The 16,972-nt window shown below is 56.7% G+C and overlaps 1 protein-coding gene across 1 annotated transcript; it reads left to right on the plus strand.

The window, feature by feature from the left end:
• The first annotated feature begins 283 nt into the window (after nt 1-283).
• TMBIM1 (transmembrane BAX inhibitor motif containing 1) lies at nt 284-16,784 on the plus strand. Its single transcript, XM_080798381.1, has 12 exons — nt 284-424; nt 8,965-9,206; nt 10,660-10,760; nt 11,544-11,608; nt 11,785-11,838; nt 12,346-12,396; nt 12,873-12,912; nt 13,147-13,184; nt 13,370-13,457; nt 13,785-13,880; nt 14,876-14,929; nt 15,350-16,784. Exons 2-12 carry the CDS (start codon nt 9,005-9,007, stop codon nt 15,494-15,496), a joined length of 936 nt encoding a protein of 311 aa, XP_080654507.1. The 5' UTR covers nt 284-424; nt 8,965-9,004; the 3' UTR covers nt 15,497-16,784.
• The last annotated feature ends 188 nt before the right edge of the window (nt 16,785-16,972 follow it).

Here is a 16,972-nt window from a genome sequence, read left to right on the forward strand (position 1 = left end):
CAATGGATAAAACATCATACAATGCGCCCCACTCTGGAAAGACAAGTAAAATACACGCACTTTCCGCAGGAAGTCGGGAGGCGTGTAGCGAACAGATTTTCCTCCTGTATGTTTGTGTTTTCTAAGTTTCCATCAATGATCACGTATTGCCTTTATATCCGAGAATCCTAGACGGTCGTCCGGGCCTTGGGGGGCGCGCGCGGAGCCGCCCGACGCGGGCGGGACCCCGGGCGGCCCCCAGCGCCCCCTGGCGGCATCCCGAGGCCCCGCCCCACGGGGGGCCGACGCGACGGGGCGGGGCGCGGAGCCCCAGCCCAGCCCAGGCCCGCCTAGCCCAGGGCCGGCCCGCGCGCTTCGTGCCGGACTAGCTGCGCTTGGAGGGAGGCCGGGAGTGAGGCCGGGACCGCACCGTCGGAGCGGCCAGGCAAGTCAGGGGGCCGGGGCCCGCGGGAGTGGGAGACCGCGGGCCGGCGGGGACGGGGCGGGGGCTGGGGTGACGCCCCGAACTTTCTCCGAGTGCTCGGCCCGGGGAGGCGGCGCCGGATGACAATCTGTGGCCCTCGCCCGTGGAGTTTCGCTTTCCCTCGGCGTCCGGGCGGCCGAGGGGCGCCTGTTTCGCGTTGGGAGCGGAGCAGTGGGTTGTGAGCCCGGGCGAGCGGGCTAGGGTCTGAGGGTGTCACGTCTCCCTCCTAATGGCGCGTGTGTCGCAGGGTGTGTCCACCATACGAGCCCCCAGAGTGGCCTGCAGCGCGCGGGAGGAGGGCTGTCAGGGCCCTGGGCCGGCGGTAGGGGGAGGGGAGCGGCCGGGAGGCTGGTGCCAGCCTAGGCGTAGCCAGGTGAATTGAGTATGGGAATGGGGGGAGGGGGCCTGGCTTTTGGGGTGGGAGCAGCCAGTGGCCCACTGTCCTTAGCGTGGAGAAGTGGCCAACCCTGTCACCGTGACTTTGCCTCGGCCCGCCTGCTTCCAGCCACTGTCCCTAGGCTGGGTTGAGAAAGCAACAAGGAAGTGCTGTCTGCCTCGTGCCCTCTCTGGGTCAGCATAAAAACCCAACAGGAACCTGGGAAAGGGGAAAACAAGTGGAGCCGGACAGGGAGCCAGGAGACGGTGGGAGGGCAAGCTGGGGAAGGCTGTTGGGAGGCTTGGCCCTGATCCGGGGGCCCTGCGTCAGCTCTTGTCCTTCTGTGGGGGGGGGTGTCTCCATCCCCTCTCACCCCACTGTGGCCTGGATGTGGTATCCGGGGGGTGACGTTCTACCCGATGCCAACTTAGGATGTGAGATAAGTGGAGGAAGGCCTGGGAACTAGGGTCAGAGCCAGATGTCAGGGCAGGTCCCTCGGGTATCCAGTTCTCTGGGGCTCTGAAATATTCATCTCACTGGTGAGCTTTGGTTTCAAAGCTGGTGCCTTTGGCCTGGCCAGTGGTGGCAGCGGGAGCCAGGTGCTGCCTTGGGTCTGCTTTGTCTGGGGCAAAGTGGCAGCCATACTTTCTCTTCACCTGGTTGCTGTCCCTGGCCCTCTAGGCTGGGGACCCAAACAGAGCCAGTTTGTAACTTAAGAACAAGTGGTGGGACCACACAGTGTCGAGGGCACTGACTTCCTCTGTCTTCTGGTGCCATGACCTCAGGCCCTCACTTGTAAAAATGGGCACGTCAGAGAGGTAATGATGGGGTACACTGAAAGTGTGGGGAGTGTGTCATATCAGGAGCTGGGGTAACAGCCGCTTCAACTACGACACCTCCCATGGGTACGGGAGCCTTGGCTGGAAGCTGTCCTCCTCAGAGCACATCCACCCCCCAAACTTCTCACCCTGGCTCCTTCAGAAAGAGCAGAAGCCCCAGAGAAGAAACACACGCTCGTGTTTTCACAGGGCTGGAGTGGGAGGGCCAGAGCGGGCACGCTCAGACAGCTTTCTGGGAAGGAGGCCTCTGCTGACAATATGGTTAACACCGATGTGGGCCTTCTTGAATATTCCGTTGGGAATGCCGTGGAGGGGATGGCCTTGACCGGATCCTCCAACCCTAAAAGTCTGGGCTTCTAGACCAAAACCTGGGTGTTATTTGGAAGTAGAGATGTTTGGAAGTCCACAGGCCACAGTCCCGGCTGCGGAGAGTCCTCAGTACACTGGTCAGGGAGGAAGACGGATGAGTCTTTGTATTTAATGAATGGTATTTTTCCCATTCCATAAGGGTGATGTTAGGGGACGCCAGTCTCCTAGTTCTGTGCTGGTTGAAGATGTCGCCCAGCCCTTGGCAGTAAAGGCCACTGTGGAGAGGACAGCAGCCGTCTTGTGGGGCGGGTGGTCGGGGGGGAGAGGAAGAGTGATGCGGAGTGAGGGGACACGCCTGTACTTCACGTGACTGCTCCGAGGGCTGGCTAGGAGGACAGGGGCTTTAAGATACGAGGGGTTAGGAAAGGAATCATTCTCAGGGTTGGGTCTCTGTAAAACAAAGGTGGACTGGTCAGGATCCCACGGGATATTAATTAAGTGTGCCCTGATTAAAACTGTTTCAGGCTCAAGGAAGTCTCGGGGGAAGCTGGGTTCAACAAAGCCAAACAGCTCTTGCCCCCTGCAGGACTGCAGAGGCTGGATATGCCGTTGTGCCTTGGGAATTTCCGAAAGGGGTACTGATTGTTTTTCAGACTTCTCTGTTTCAGAGCTCATCCAGTAACATCTCTGGGGTGCTGTTCTTTAGAACAGTCCGGGAAATGCCTGGTTGGATGAGTTTAGCTCTCAGCTCCAGGGTTCTGGGTAACTGGTCCCTCCCTCCCCGCTGCCCCATGGGAGCTGGTGTGGGGGGTGGGGAAAGGAGGCCAATGGAGGTCACTTGCCTGGTGGCAGGGTTAGAACTGGAGCCCAGGTCTCTTGATCTCCCTCCTGCCTGGTCGTCTTTCTTGTCTACACTGTTAGACTGTTTCTCTGCCGGCTGTTAAGTGAGAGCCCTGGAAATGCTGGCGGCAGGTTCCAGAGGGCAATATGGGGACAGTTTGGGAGGGAGGATGTTAGGGCCACTCCCATCCCTGGAACATGCCATATGTCTCTGCCTCTGTAGCCGTTCTAGATGGGGAGTAAGCCCAGGTGTAGATTCTTTACGAAGCAGGGCGGTCTGCCCTGACCCGCTGTGCTCTGTCGGGCTGCTCCTTCAGAAGCAGAGGCTGTTGGAGTTGGAATAGACTTGATCTTTTGGCTTAGTGTACCTGTTTTATGGTGGGGAAGAGAGAGCCCAGGGATGGGGAGTGGCCCACCCGGACTCACAGCGGTGTTAGGAGCCAGACAAGAACTCTGCTCCCTGCGTTCTAACCCTGGGCTCTGGCATGGACTGACTCTCTCCAAGGGAAAGGTCCTCACTACACCAGTCCATCCTGGAGGGTGGCTGATAGGGTTGCCTGAGGGGCTCGTGTTCCAAGCAGGTGTAAAAGCAAAGGGCCTGGACTCTAAAATCGGATGTCTAGCCTGGGTTCCAGTACATCTCTGATGTTTGCCTGCTGTGGCCCCCTAGATCTGTTTTTCTCTGAATTTCAGTTTTCTCCTCTGGAGATGGGGATAAGAACACACCTCAGAGGGCTGTTGTCAGGCTCAGACCTGCCTTAGGAGCCAGTGACGGGTACCTAGTACTCACTGCTATAAGCGGCTCTCTTCCTTCCTGCCTGCCCTGCCCACTGAGGGAAGGGTTAGTCCCCTCTCCACCGTGGGTTGCTAATTACATCTGCCTCTCCTCCCTCCTAATCTCAAGACTCAAGGAAAAGCCGGAGATGAAAGGCAAGGGAGGAGGTGGCTAGGCACAGTGTTTTTGAATCCTCCTTCCTTATCTGCACATCCAGGCCTTTGGGACCAGTGACGTGGTTGGAGTCACTGAGCTTACCCACACTGGTGACACACTTATATTCCCCACCCCCGTGAAGAAGGGTGACAGAACTGTGGGGCCTGGGTCCTCCTGTGCTCTCCAGGGCGTCTTCCCCATGCGACCCCTCTCAGCTCCGATGGGAGAGGCTGCCCTGGGCTCGAGACCCAGGGGTCAGGACGGAAGTCATGGGTTGGCAGTCTTATCTATTTCTGAGCAGGGTGAGGGCACAGAGGACTGGGTGGGGGGTGGCTTGTCCTGGCTCCGCCTCGCTGTGTGTGTGCTTACATCTGTTCCTGGGTTCTCAGACAGTGGGCAGGGCTGGGAATGGAAGTTCCAAACCTGTGACCCACAGGGCCTTTTGTGCACTGGGCGGGAACTTTCTTGGTATTGGGGTTTCCTGGTGTGTCAGACAACCAGATGATTTCTAAAGGCACTCGTGCTGTTTTTAGATCCATTCCACGTCATGCTGTTATTCCCAGAAGCCAAGCAGACAGAAGGATAAGTTGATTCTGGGCTTCTTGGTCCGCGTGCAGGCAGCCTGGTGACTTGCCCAGACACCTCTGGGTGTATCTTTTTACTTCTCTGCCCTGGTGGCTCTGTGCTAGGGCCGGGGTGGGGGAGTGGGGGGCCGGTTCCTGGGGCTGGGTGAGAGCTGGGGGTGTTGGGGTAGGTAAAGGAAACGGGAGGGAAGGACTGTGCTCCTACGTCTGCTGGGTGGGGTTTCCTGAGATGCACACTCTGAGCTATTCTTTCCATTCTGACTCTGGGCATCCGTTCCTGGCAGAGAGGAGGGCAGGCTGCCTGGACCAGTCAGCTGCTCCTTTCTGCGCGCGCGCACACACACACACACACACACACCCTTGGTTCAACCCTTCTGTGCAGATTCCAGAGCTTTAACCCTTCAGGGGCCCCCAGGGGAGCCTGAGCCTGGGCCTCAGCTGGCTGGGCTGTGGTGGCCACACTGAGCTGGCTCCAGGGGAAGGGGCTGTTCCCCCCCACGGCTGTATCCGAAATCCCTGACAGCCAGCGAGTCCTGCATCAGAGCCCACCAGCTTCTGCTGCCAGGATGGCTGCGTCTGGAGGAGAAAGGAGAGCTTCTCGCACCTTCCTGCGGGGGGCATTGGGGTCCTGAGGATGGAGGAGCAAACTTAGCTCTGTAACATGGCAGGGATGGGGCAGAGTTAGAATGTCTTGATAACAGGCAAGGTGAGGAAGAAAGTTCTAAAGATTCAGGCTGCCAGCAAGGGAACAGCCTGGCTCCCGGTTACTGGAGTGTGTTCAGGAGAAGCTGAGTACCTGCTGTGTTTTAGGAAAAGTCAGGCTTCCAGTGGGGAGCCTTAAAGGTCCCTTTTAGCCCCTGGAGACCGTGAGCTCCTCCACTAGCTCCTGGCGGAACCCAAATGACCCAATTCCTGGTTTCTGGTCTCTGGATTGTCTCCCTTCCCTTTCCCCTCATTCCCTTTCGACTCCACGTTCTCCAGCTCCTGCCCTTAGTCATAGCTACAAAAGCAAACACTGACTACTTCCCCCTGTCCCTACTACCTAGGCGGAGGCCAGCCTCAAGCCTCATCCTTAGCGGAGGCCTCGAGGCCATGGAAGTGGCCAGGCCCCTCATGTAGGCTGGGCAGCGGTCAGCAGCCCACCACCCCCCATCCCAGCCCTGCTCAGAGATGAGTGAGGCTGAACTTAGCCACTCCCCTGACTTGCCTAACACCGTTTCCCTCTCCTATGCCCAGGACTGAGAGAGCTGGGATGTGGTCCCAGCCCCAGGCCCAGCGCTGTGACCATGGATGGGTCACTCTACCTTCCTGTGCAGTTGGTAAAGCGAGGGGGTTGGCTCGTCTTAGATGAGTGGGCTTGCTTTCAGCTCAGGCAGTTAAGACTCTATCTCTGACCACCCTCCTCACCTCCTGGTGGTTATTTGGGAACTGGGGTTGGGGGGGCGGATTTTAGAGGGGGCTGAACAGCTCGGTGGTGTCTACTTGTCATGTAAGCCTTCTGTTGTTGCTAGAGTCTTAGATGGGTAGCCATGAGACGTGACGAGAGGCTTCGATGGACAGGGTGTCCAGCTGTGGGATTAGAGTGTGGCCTCTGGAGTCCATCTTGAGCTCAGGTGTGGACTTCATTACACCCTAGCTAAGTAACCTTGGGGCAGTGACTTAATCCTTTCTTCATCTATGGGATAACATTACCCTCCCTGTTGGATGACTGTGAGGATTAATAAAATAATAACTAAAAACAGCCACCACTTACTGTTTTTATCGGGGTGCAGGTACCCCTTTAAGTGCTTTATGCATAGTTGTACAGTTCTATGGAGGGTACCAGTATAGTGTTAAACCCATTTTCCAGGTGGAGAAACCGAGGCATAGTGAGGTGAAGCGGTCCAGTGCCAGTCTCTAGTAAGCGTGGGCTGGTGGCTGAGCCCTTGGACACCTGGACTGTGACCTGCTATGTCCCCAGCAGGCTGGTCTACTGATGAATTCCTCTGAAACCAGAAGAGTCAGAGGGAGGGGCAAGGGAGGAGCAAGGGAGTCCTTATGTGTCAGTAGCCTTCTGAGCAGGAACTGGCCACTGGAGTCTCCTGGGGGGCCCTTCGAAGGCCGACCTTGCCCTTGGTAATTCACCCCACACTCTGCGGCCGCAGCCCCTGTGGTCCGGGAAGGGACCTGTTGGCCTGGCTCGGCTTAGAGGAAGGAGGGAGGGCCAGCTGCTGGCTGGGCAAAGGGCAAGCTCCACAGAGCTGGGTGCCTCTGAGAATTCAGTCTGCTGGAGCTGGAAAGGAGCTCACAGATCACCTGGCCTGTGACATGTCATTTTACAGAGGTGGACCCTGAGCAGCTGACAGGGCTGGGTCACGGTGACATCCCTGTGGTGGCCCTGCTGGGGCTTCCAACCGTGGAGCCTTCCCTGCCAGGGTCTCTTGGGTCACATTCAGCCTGTTCCCCTGTGTACTACCACCCAGATGGCTGGGCGTCCCATGGACCCAGGGCCGGGATGGCCATAATAATGACAGAGAGCCCTACTCCAAAGATGACCTGTTCACCTCTACAAATAGGATGCCATTCTCTTGGTGGAGTTAGAAGGGGCTCCTGGAGAAGGGCAGGCAAGGGGCTGTAGAGAGAAGGAGCCTCTTGCCCGGGAATGAGAGCCAGTTTGTGTTTCATCCTTTTGAAAAATCTATGAGAATTTACATATTACAACTACCTATGCTTATTTCCCTACCCTTACAGGAGACCAGAACATTCCCACAGCAGTTCGTTTCTCTGTTTCTGAAACTCGCAGGACTCAGTGTTTGGTCTTCTCCTGTTCTCTTTGGCTCCTTATCTCGTCAGGTCACTCTCCTCCACTGTGTAGACCTTCACCACAAGCCTGGTGTGGACACGCTGTCACACCCTCACTGCTAGAAAGGTCTTTCTTATTTGTGACCTGACACATTCTTGTTGTGCTGGTCTGTCTACTCTGGGAGGATGGAGAACAGCTTTCCTCAAAGTAACCCATTTAGAGGCCTGGCCTGTTACTCGATCTCTCCTCCATGCCCCTCCCTACCTCCTCTCTGAGCTCTCCCACTTCTAAGAGAGAAGAGATAACACAGTCCTTTCTCTGATCCCTGAACTCCGTGGAGTACCCTAATAAGAGAAGCCAGTTCTCTCTTCCTTCCAGCAGAAGTTCTGGGGATGTCTGCCTGCCTGGATCTGGGGGTGCTTCCTCCCTGTGAGGTCCTAAAGGTCAGCCCCTTGGGAGATGCTGTAGGAGGAGACTGTGGCACTGTCAAGGCTCATTACCAGGGACATCGGGCCTTTCTGGGACCTCCTCCTTAGCTTTTCTCCAGCCCCAGCTTTGCCACCTCAGAGGGAACACCAGGCCTGGAGGACATTTATCTGGCCTAAGAGGCATCGAGAACGCAGTATAACCCAGATCATGCACGTGCTCGCTTCGGCAGCACATATACTAAAAACACAGATCATGCATACCCAGGCCCCTAAAGGCCTCGGTGCTGTTTGTGCCTTCCTTCCTCTGCTAGTTCTGTGACCCTGGGAGTTATGCGTCCCTTCACTGTTACGTGCCTTGATTCCCTTATCTGAACTGAGCATTTGGGGGCACACAACCTGGAGGTCACTTTGAGCTGTTTTGGGGGTTCCCTCCTCGTTCTTCAGCCTTCCCCTGGCTATGGGAGTCTTCCCGCTGCAGACCTGGGTCTTGTCTGGTGGCAGACTCCTCAGGGCGCTCTCCTTCCCCCTAGCCACGGCCCCTGCTGGGGAACATGGGGATACCAGAGGCCGCAGGGTTCAAGACATGTGTCTGTCCCTCCAGGGGGGTTCTGGGCCTGCACACACTGTCCACTCCCCGCACAACACAGCCAGAGGATGCTATAGACCTATCGGATGTGCCTCAGCTATTACCCAAAGGAACCAGAAAGCCCTGTCTCTGGCCTGCCCTTTTCTGCAGCTTCCCAGCTCCGAGTGGCCAGCCCAGTGCACCCACTCACCTAGACCTCTCCAGCGTCCCCTGACTCAGCCACTGGCCTCCCCTGACTCAGCCACTGGCCGTGGGCCGGCTGCCCTCCGGCTTGGTGCCTGGTGGCTCAGCCCTGGGGTTCACTTGTTGTCCACACCCCTCCCCCTCCACTTGGAGCCTTGGCTCCTCCCCAGCTCTGCCTTTCAGGCCCTAAGCTCCTGCCAGCTGCCCTGGGGGCTGGGCTGACCCCTGCAATGGGTCCCAGCTGGCCCTGTGACTCACCCAGGAGGCTTGGCTGGTCCCTGGAAGCTTTGCTTAGCCGAGCACAGGGAGTTCCCGCCCCGCCCCGCCCCTCACACCACCGGGGCCCAGTGACTGCTCTGGGCTCCAGCACAAATCTCCCCTTCTGCTTTCCTGGGGCCTGAAACTGAACCGAGGTAGTGCCATGGACAGAAAGCTGGCATGAAGGCAGAGGGGCTGGGGCTGAGCTGGTGGGGCTGGCAGCACTGTGGGGATTGGGAGGATGGCCTGAGGGCAGAGTGTGACACACAGGGATCATGATTAAGAGAGAGAATATGAGGGTCCCCTCTTCTCAGGGACAGCCTGGACTGGTGCCCCGTGCGCCGGCTCTGGGCACCCTTGATTGCTTTGCTCATCTCCATTTCAGGTGCCAGCAGCTGGGGTCTCCCCTCAGCCCTCGAACAGCCATGTCCAACCCCAGCGCCCCCCCTCCATATGAGGACCGCAACCCCCTGTACCCTGGCTCTCCACCCCAGGGGGGCTACGGGCAGCCGTCTGTCCTGCCTGGTGGCTACCCTGCCTACCCAGCCTACCCCCAGCCTGGCTACGGTCACCCTGCTGGCTACCCGCAGCCAATGCCGCCTATCCACCCGATGCCCATGCACTACGGTGAGTCCCTGAAGGGAGCTGGGGGGAGGGGACGGCGGGGCAGCGCTGGGCCCACACAAGCCACCTCTTTTCCTTCCTTCTCAGCTTCCTGTCTCATCCCTTTTTTCATTTCCTCTTTAGTTCTCTCTTCCTGTCTCCCCACCTTTGTTACCCCCCCCACCTGCCCCCTCGGCACCTCACCCCCCCACACCAGATGCTTGCTAACCCCTTATTCATCAAGGAAAACTGAGTCCACAGTCACACACCAGAACTTACACATCAGATGAGAAAGTGGCAGGATGAAGTAACTAGTTACTGTGTCTTAATTAGACAGTTGTCCCCTCTACGCCTAGACTCCTCACTTAGGAATTGCCTTTGGAACCGGAAGCACTTTTTTTTTTTTTTTTTAAGTATTCTTGGTGCTAACAGGTCCTCCTCTGTTAAGATAACATCTGAGTTTTGCAAACATCCAGAAGTCATTTGGATGTTTGGTAAATGTCATGGCAGGTAACTGCTCTGTTGGGTCCAAAATGAGAGATTAGATGTGGCGACTTTTGGTGAATGGCTCATGTGAGGATTTTGAAAGTGGTTCTCAAGGAAGCACTGAAGGAACATTTTGAGCCCCGCAGCCTCTGGAATGCCGGGCCATGGCCAGCCCTCAACCGCCTGCACGTGTTCATACGTGTTCTGGCGGGGATATTCGCATACCAGCCACGTTCATGGTCACGCCCAGTCATAGGCATACAGACCCCTAGCATCCCTGAATGCTCATGTTTGCCAGATGGAGAACACGACGACCCCCGCTCTGTTCCCCACCCTCCGCACGTATGCTCCGTGTGTCTACCTGCCTTTCCTCTCATCATTCCTGACCTGCCGCTGCCAGCTCCTGTCACCGAGGCTCCAAGCCTGCCCCTGCCAGCTTCCGCACTAGGTCGTGACCCCAAGATGACAGGGACCATGGGTGTTCACACCCCAGAGCACCCAGGTGTGGGCCAGACACCCTCACGCAGGGAGCCCTCAATGAGTGTGCACTGGGGCGCCTAGGTGACTCAGAGGGTTAAGCCTCTGCCTTTAGCTCGGGTCATGATCTCAAGGTCCTGGGATTGGGCCCTGCATGGGGCTCTCTACTCAGCGGGGAGCCTGCTTCCCCCTCTCTCTCTGCCTGCTTGTGATCTCTCTCTCTGTCAAATAAATAAATAAAATCTTAAAAAAAACAAATGAGTGTGCACTGACAGATGGGCTCATACCTCAGGCCCCTCGTGGCAGGGACACATGGCTCTGTGTGGTGTCCAGGCCAGCACTGGGTCACCCTGAGGACGTCTAGAAAACCTGGCTGGGGTCAGGAGCTCCTGAGTATATGGCACCTGTCTTTTGGCTGGAGATACTAGAGACTCTGACATAATGTCATGCGGGCTTCGGGATTGAGGCCACTTGTCCCACTCCTCTGTTGGTCACACATGATCTCTCCCCCCAGGCCCAGGCCAGGGCTATGATGGGGAGGAGCGAGCAGTGAGTGAAAGCTTCGGGCCCGGAGAGTGGGATGACAGGAAAGTCCGACACACCTTCATCCGAAAGGTGAGACACGGGCTGGGAGGCCACTGTCCCTGGACCGCTTGGGCTGGGGAATGGGGTGTGGGTGGCCAGGCACTGTGAACCCCTGGCACTCATTCCAATGGAGATATGCTGCCGCCTTCCAACGTCTTTCTAATTTTGCCCTGCCATGGTGGAGGGGGGCAGCTCCTCTGACCCATGTTCCCTGCCTCTCACTCCTCTCTTCCTTGACCTTATGGCCAGGGACAGATTCAATCTGGGAAAACCTAGGTGGGCTCTGCCAAAGTGTCCTGCCCTCCCCAAACTTCTTTCTCCTGTGAGACTGGCAGCAGCTCGCAGCCAGAATGGCCACACTTGTTTATGCCCCTCCTCCTCCCTAGCCCCCATGTGCGCATGCGCTGTTCTAGGTGGGCACAGGAGCGGGCACAAGGGTGCTGTGTGAGCTGGGAGGAGACTGTCTGGTAGTTGGGGGAGGGCAGGAGGGGAAGCAGGGAGGGAAGCCAGGCTAACCGGGTGGGGGTGGGGGCAGAGGTGAGGGGATAGTAAGGAGCAGCTGCAGGTGGGGGTCAGCGCTGGGGGTGTGGGTAGGCTCTGAGCCAGACTCCTTACTCTGGGGTGGCCTTCAGGACAGGCAGCAGCAGGGGAGGGCCCTCAGGTGGAAGCGAAGTAAGACTAGATCCTTCAAAATTAAGAAAGAGCCCCTTCCCCACCATCAGAGCCGGTCTTTGGGGCTCCTGGGGGAGGGCTGGCTGCTTCCTAGGGGATGGTGTGACACGTGCTGCCCCCCCACCCTGGCTTGTGTTCCAGGTTTACTCCATCATCTCCATCCAGTTGCTTATCACAGTGGCCATCATCGCTATCTTCACCTTCGTGTGAGTCTTAGGACCCGGCCCAGTTCTACTGGGTCCCCTGTGTTGAGTGTGGGTTGGAGGGGACCCTGTGCTCAGATGGACCCGAGGGGGAGTCTGCATGCGGTGGCTGGGAGGGCCTGGGCAAGGAGGTAGCCAAGCCTTGTGTGACTCCTCTCCCCTCCTCCCCTGCTCCACAGGAAGCCGGTTGGTGATTTCGTGAGGAGAAACCTGTTTGTCTACTACCTGTCCTAGTGAGTCTCTGCTCCCCTCTGTTGTGTGTGCACGTGTGTTGGGGGCGGGGGGCTGGGCAGGGAGGTGAGGACCAGCTTCTCTCAAGGCAGGGATCAATATCCATTCTGAGAGGGGCCCTTCAAGCTACCAGCTGTGCTGGGAAGTGTGGGTGTGTGGGAGTGACCCAGTGAGGAATGACAGCACCACAGAGCTCCTGAGAGCAGGGGTGGGGGACTGGTGGCAACAGGCAGACTGCCAAATGGTCCCCAAGTTCTCTTAGCTTCTCTGCCACAGTTTCCTTCAGCCTTCTTCCTGCCTAAATCCCCCATTTCAGAGGCTCTCCGGGGCCTTGGCTGGGGGTAATCCTGTCCTGGGTAGCCTCCCTTCAGACTTCCAGATGGTTCTGTGGACGCCCAGCTTCTGAGAGCCCCCAGTCTGCTAGCCTGCTAAGTGCTGCCAGGTGGGGCCCGGAGGGGGTTGGGGGGTCGATGGGCCTGGAGACGACTTCCTCATCTCTTTCTTGTCAGTGCTGTCTTCCTGGCCACCTACCTGACCCTTGCCTGCTGCCAGGGACCCAGGTGAGTCCCAGACAGATGATGAGAAGGGACGGTGGGGGGCAGGGGGGACAGATGTTTGGGGGAGAATGGGGATCCCACTACTAGCTGAGTAGTGATGGGCACAGCTGAGGTACAGGTGTGTTCAAAATCCCTTGCCTGTGTGGAATTGAGTCTGTCGTGTGGCTGCTGTTTTTATGGTACCTCTGCACGGCAGGTAACGCTTTAACCATTTCACAAGTAGGAAGAACCCAACGCTCAGAGAGGCTGAGTAACTTCCTCACAGTTACACCAGCAGGCAGTGTACGAGCTGCATGTCCCACTGGCCCATGTTGTCCCTGCATAGAACACCTGCGTGGGTACCAAAGGCCAGGCCAGCCTCCCTCCCCCAGGTCAAGGCCTCATTCTCCAAGCACCGGAGCCAAGAACTACCTTCTGCTCAAGGAGCCTCTGACACCTGGTGGTCCCCAAGTCACTTAATCACGTCTCTTTCCCTTCAGACGCCGTTTCCCATGGAACATCATCCTGCTGACCATCTTTGTAAGTCACAAAGGGCGTGAGGGAGGGTGGGTCCCAGGGAAGGGCTAGAGACACAACCGTGGAAGATGTCCCTGGTGCTCTCCCCCCACCCTAACCTGGCCCATGGCCTTGGTCTCCCCTTGGCTGCCTGGGACTCAGTCACACATGGCCCCAGCTCTGGCAGTCCACCATGGCCGTGCTTCCAGGGGCTTGCCTTTCTTACATGTTCCACTCTCGTCTTTGTCTTCCCCTCAGACTCTTGCCATGGGCTTCATGACGGGCACCATTTCCAGGTATACTCGGGGACAAATCACCACACTTTTGCGGAGTATTATGGGGGAGTGGGGCATCCCTGGGCTGGCAGTCATCTGCGTGGAGGGGGGGATGCTGGGCAGGATCCCTCTAGAAGTGAAAGTTTTGAAGTCATTCCTGCATGACTTACGCCTCTGGCCTCTCCACACTCCTTTTTCCCCCTCAGTGTATATGAAACCAAGGCCGTCATCATTGCAATGATCATCACTGCTGTGGTGTCCATTTCGGTCACCATCTTCTGCTTTCAGACCAAGGTGAGGGTATGGGGGTGGGGAGCTTCCCTGGCCACCCCATACCCCCTTTACTTATATAAACTGGTCCTCCAGGCTTGGCCCTGCAGCAGGCCTGCCATGGCCCAGACCGCTCTACACCAGGGATTTCCCTCAGAGATCCCGATCCCCTTCCCGTCCTATCTGCACCTGCAAAACTCTTCCTTGCATCGGTCTTTAGAATGTCATGGTTACTACCACGCCTTCTAGGAGGCAGCACTGGGATTTCGTAGTTGGGGAGCTGGGGCAGTCTGGCTGGGCTGCTGGTTGTGACACTCGTCTGATGGGTGCCTCCTTCTCCCTTCTTGGCAGGTGGACTTCACCTCGTGCACAGGCCTCTTCTGTGTCCTGGGAATTGTGATGATGGTGACTGGGATTGTTACTGCCATTGTGCTGTCCTTCAAATATGTGAGTGTCCTGGGAGAGCTGGGCTCAGTGAACCTAGCTCTCAGAGGAGACTTTCCGTATAAAGTGTTGGAGTAGGCTCCACCCAGGCCTTTGGGCAGGCTCTGACTTCTGGAAGCCCTCTACTGGCTAGCAAAGGGACCAACACTGGAGCACCATCCTTTGGGTTAGGGTAATCTCTATCTGGAGTTAGAAGGCCCTGGGAGACTTAGAACCCGAAGCCCTGGTCAGCACAGCAGAATTCCCATGGGAAGTAGTGGGTGAGATGTGCCTGACAGCTGAGGTTAGGTTCTAGAAGGGAGATGGGAGAGGTGCCCAGGACTAAGAAGATGGGCTTGGATGGAAGGGACCTGCGAGGAGGGGAGCACAGTGCTGGGAGGGCACCTGCCTACCGGACCATGGCCAGCCCTGGCCTTCTATGAACAGGCCGGTGGAGGGCTCCAGGATTCTGGCAGTCCTTAGTGTGGCTGGGGGCTTCCTTCCCAGGCTGGCTGCAAGAACCATGACTAAGTGTGGACTAGGACTGGGGGAGAGGTGACAGGGCTCTTCAACCAGTGCCTGCCTGGCTCTGCCCCTCCCAGAGCGAAAACACAACCACCTGCTTTTTTCCAGAAGTACAGGAGACACTTCTGTACCGTAACTTTGGAGATTGGTGTCATATGAGCACTGAAGGATGGCTTGTTTTCTCTGTCCAAATTTGTTACTATTCTTTTTTTTTAAAGTAATCTCTATACTCTATGTGGGGCTCGAACTCACAACCCAAAGATCAAGAGTTGCATGCTCCACTGACTGAGCCAGCCAGGCACCCCAAATATGTTACTCCTCCTAATTTCTTCCTCAATCTAGAAGGCAGAACTGGTCCTTTCATGTAGCTAGCTTCCTGGGTCTCCCAACTCAAGTGCCAGAAGTCAGGGGTGGGTGAGAAGCCGGTTCTGAAGAACTGCCTGGGCCCGTGCTTTGCTAAGATCTCTAACACCATCCTTGCCCCCTCTCCCCAGATTTACTGGCTCCACATGGTCTATGCCGCTCTGGGGGCCATCTGCTTCACATTGGTGAGTAAGGACCTGTTCCCTCTCAGGAGGGGAGTTGAGGGGCTTGGGCAGGGAGTGACCAGAAGGATAGAGCATGACTTTAGGCTGTGTGGGAGGCAGGGGAGGGTCACAGCTACCCATCCCTCTCTCCACTGTCAAGAGGGGACTGCTTTTCTGGGCATTCCTGCCCTCTCTTGTTCACTACCAGCTATGGAGCACACCCAGGAAGCCATATCACAGATGAGGGTGGGTCTCTTCCCCTTTCTAGATGGTGGGCCACTTGAGGATAGAGACCATGTGCTGTGCTGTTCATTAGCGTGTCTCTAAGCAGCACAGAGGCTCCCATGACAGATTTGCTGGGAACAGCTGAAACAAGAACCAGAAAGGACCTCTGGCCACTGAGCCCCGGGGTCCTCACGTGTGCCTTCCCTTTTCCTACAGTTCCTGGCTTATGACACACAGCTGGTCCTGGGGAACCGGAAGCACACCATCAGCCCCGAGGACTACATCACTGGCGCTCTGCAGATCTACACCGACATCATTTACATTTTCACCTTTGTGCTGCAGCTGCTCGGGGATCGCAATTAAGGAGCACCGCATTCCGCCCCACTGTGGGCTCTCCCTTCCATCGAGGGCTGGGCGGCTGTGACTGGAGTCTGGACCTCACATCCATCCCTTTCCTTCCCCTCCAGTAACATGCCCAGTTTCTTTTCTGTCCTGGGACGGGTGGCCTCTCTGGAGGGGGATGCATAGGTACCTGGTGGGCTGGAGGAACTGGGGACTAACTTGCCTTTGGCAGACCCAGACAGCACGAGGCAGATGTGCCTTCTTCCTCCACCTGCTACGTGGCACCAAACTCTTCTCAACAGCTGGGGTTGCAGGGAGGGACTAGGAGAGCCTATTCTCTAGCCAAAAAGGAATACAAGCAGTAGAAGTGACTTCAAGGTGATGAGGTATCCCCTCCCACCTCTGCCATAGGCTTCCAGGGTCTGTAACGAGAGCTATTTCCTCCCTCAACACCCCAGAAAGCCAGAGAACTTTGTCCCCAGCCTCCTGGACTCCTAGGCCATTATCCAGTACTCCTTTGACAACCCTTGGTGCCTTCGAGCTCATGAAGGTAGAAGAAATCTGTGCCCATGGTCTTCCCCCGCTTCAGTCCCTCTTCTTTTAATGGCATATGCGTATCTACTGTTTATTTGGAGCGGGGCAGGAAGAGGAGGGTAAGTAAAGTCAAGCACAGGGGCCAAGCACAGAGCAGCATCTCCCCTGGGCTTCCGCAGGGCTTCTGGTGGTGGAGAGGACAGGCCCATTCGCAGCCGCCTGGGGCCTCCCTGGGTGCTTCTGAGATCTCTGGTCAGAGACCTCTGGCTTCCTGTGCCTAAGCTGCTCAGAGCAGAAAGTGAGGAGCAAAAGTTAGGCAGTGGGATGGTTTGTAGGACTGTAAGTGTGGCCAGGAAGTAACGAGGGGGAAGAGAGGCAGAGAGGCCAGGGTGGGGGCAGGGGAAACGCTCTGTGTCTTCCACCTGGTCTGAGGGAAATGAAAGCCTCCTGTGGTGTCCCTGGAAATGTCTGTGTTCTTTCCTTACGCTAACCTGGGGAGGACCCTGAGCGAAAGGAGACTTCCTCTCAGTTTGTGTTGGGGGATTTTAGACTTGAGCCTTATCTCTCCAGCCAGCTGCCACTTTCTTCATGACACCAAGTGCCTCAAGCTGGAATGGGGAAGGGGGACAAGAGTCACTCTGTTGGTGGGGGGTGGAAACCAAATCAGCCTGAGAGTATAATTAGGACTTCTCTTAACTACTTGGTCCTAAATATATCATGCAAAAGGACATAACTAGAAATGTAATAAAGTTTTATGTTTAGAAGTTAAACCCCTATTTGGATCTGATTTCTTTAAGGTGGGAGCTCTGGGAGTGCTGGTTTGGCTCTGCCCAAAGCACCCACTTCCGACCTCTACATTCTGGCTTCGTGTCTTCTGCCTTTGCTAAGATAACCAAATACATTTTGCCCCACTGCTTCTTGGTGATGGATGCAAAAGACTGGTAAAGGTTCAACCTTGAAATA

This window comes from Martes martes, assembly GCF_963455335.1.
Source record: "Martes martes genome assembly, chromosome: 3".
Classification (NCBI taxonomy): Eukaryota; Metazoa; Chordata; class Mammalia; order Carnivora; family Mustelidae; genus Martes; species Martes martes.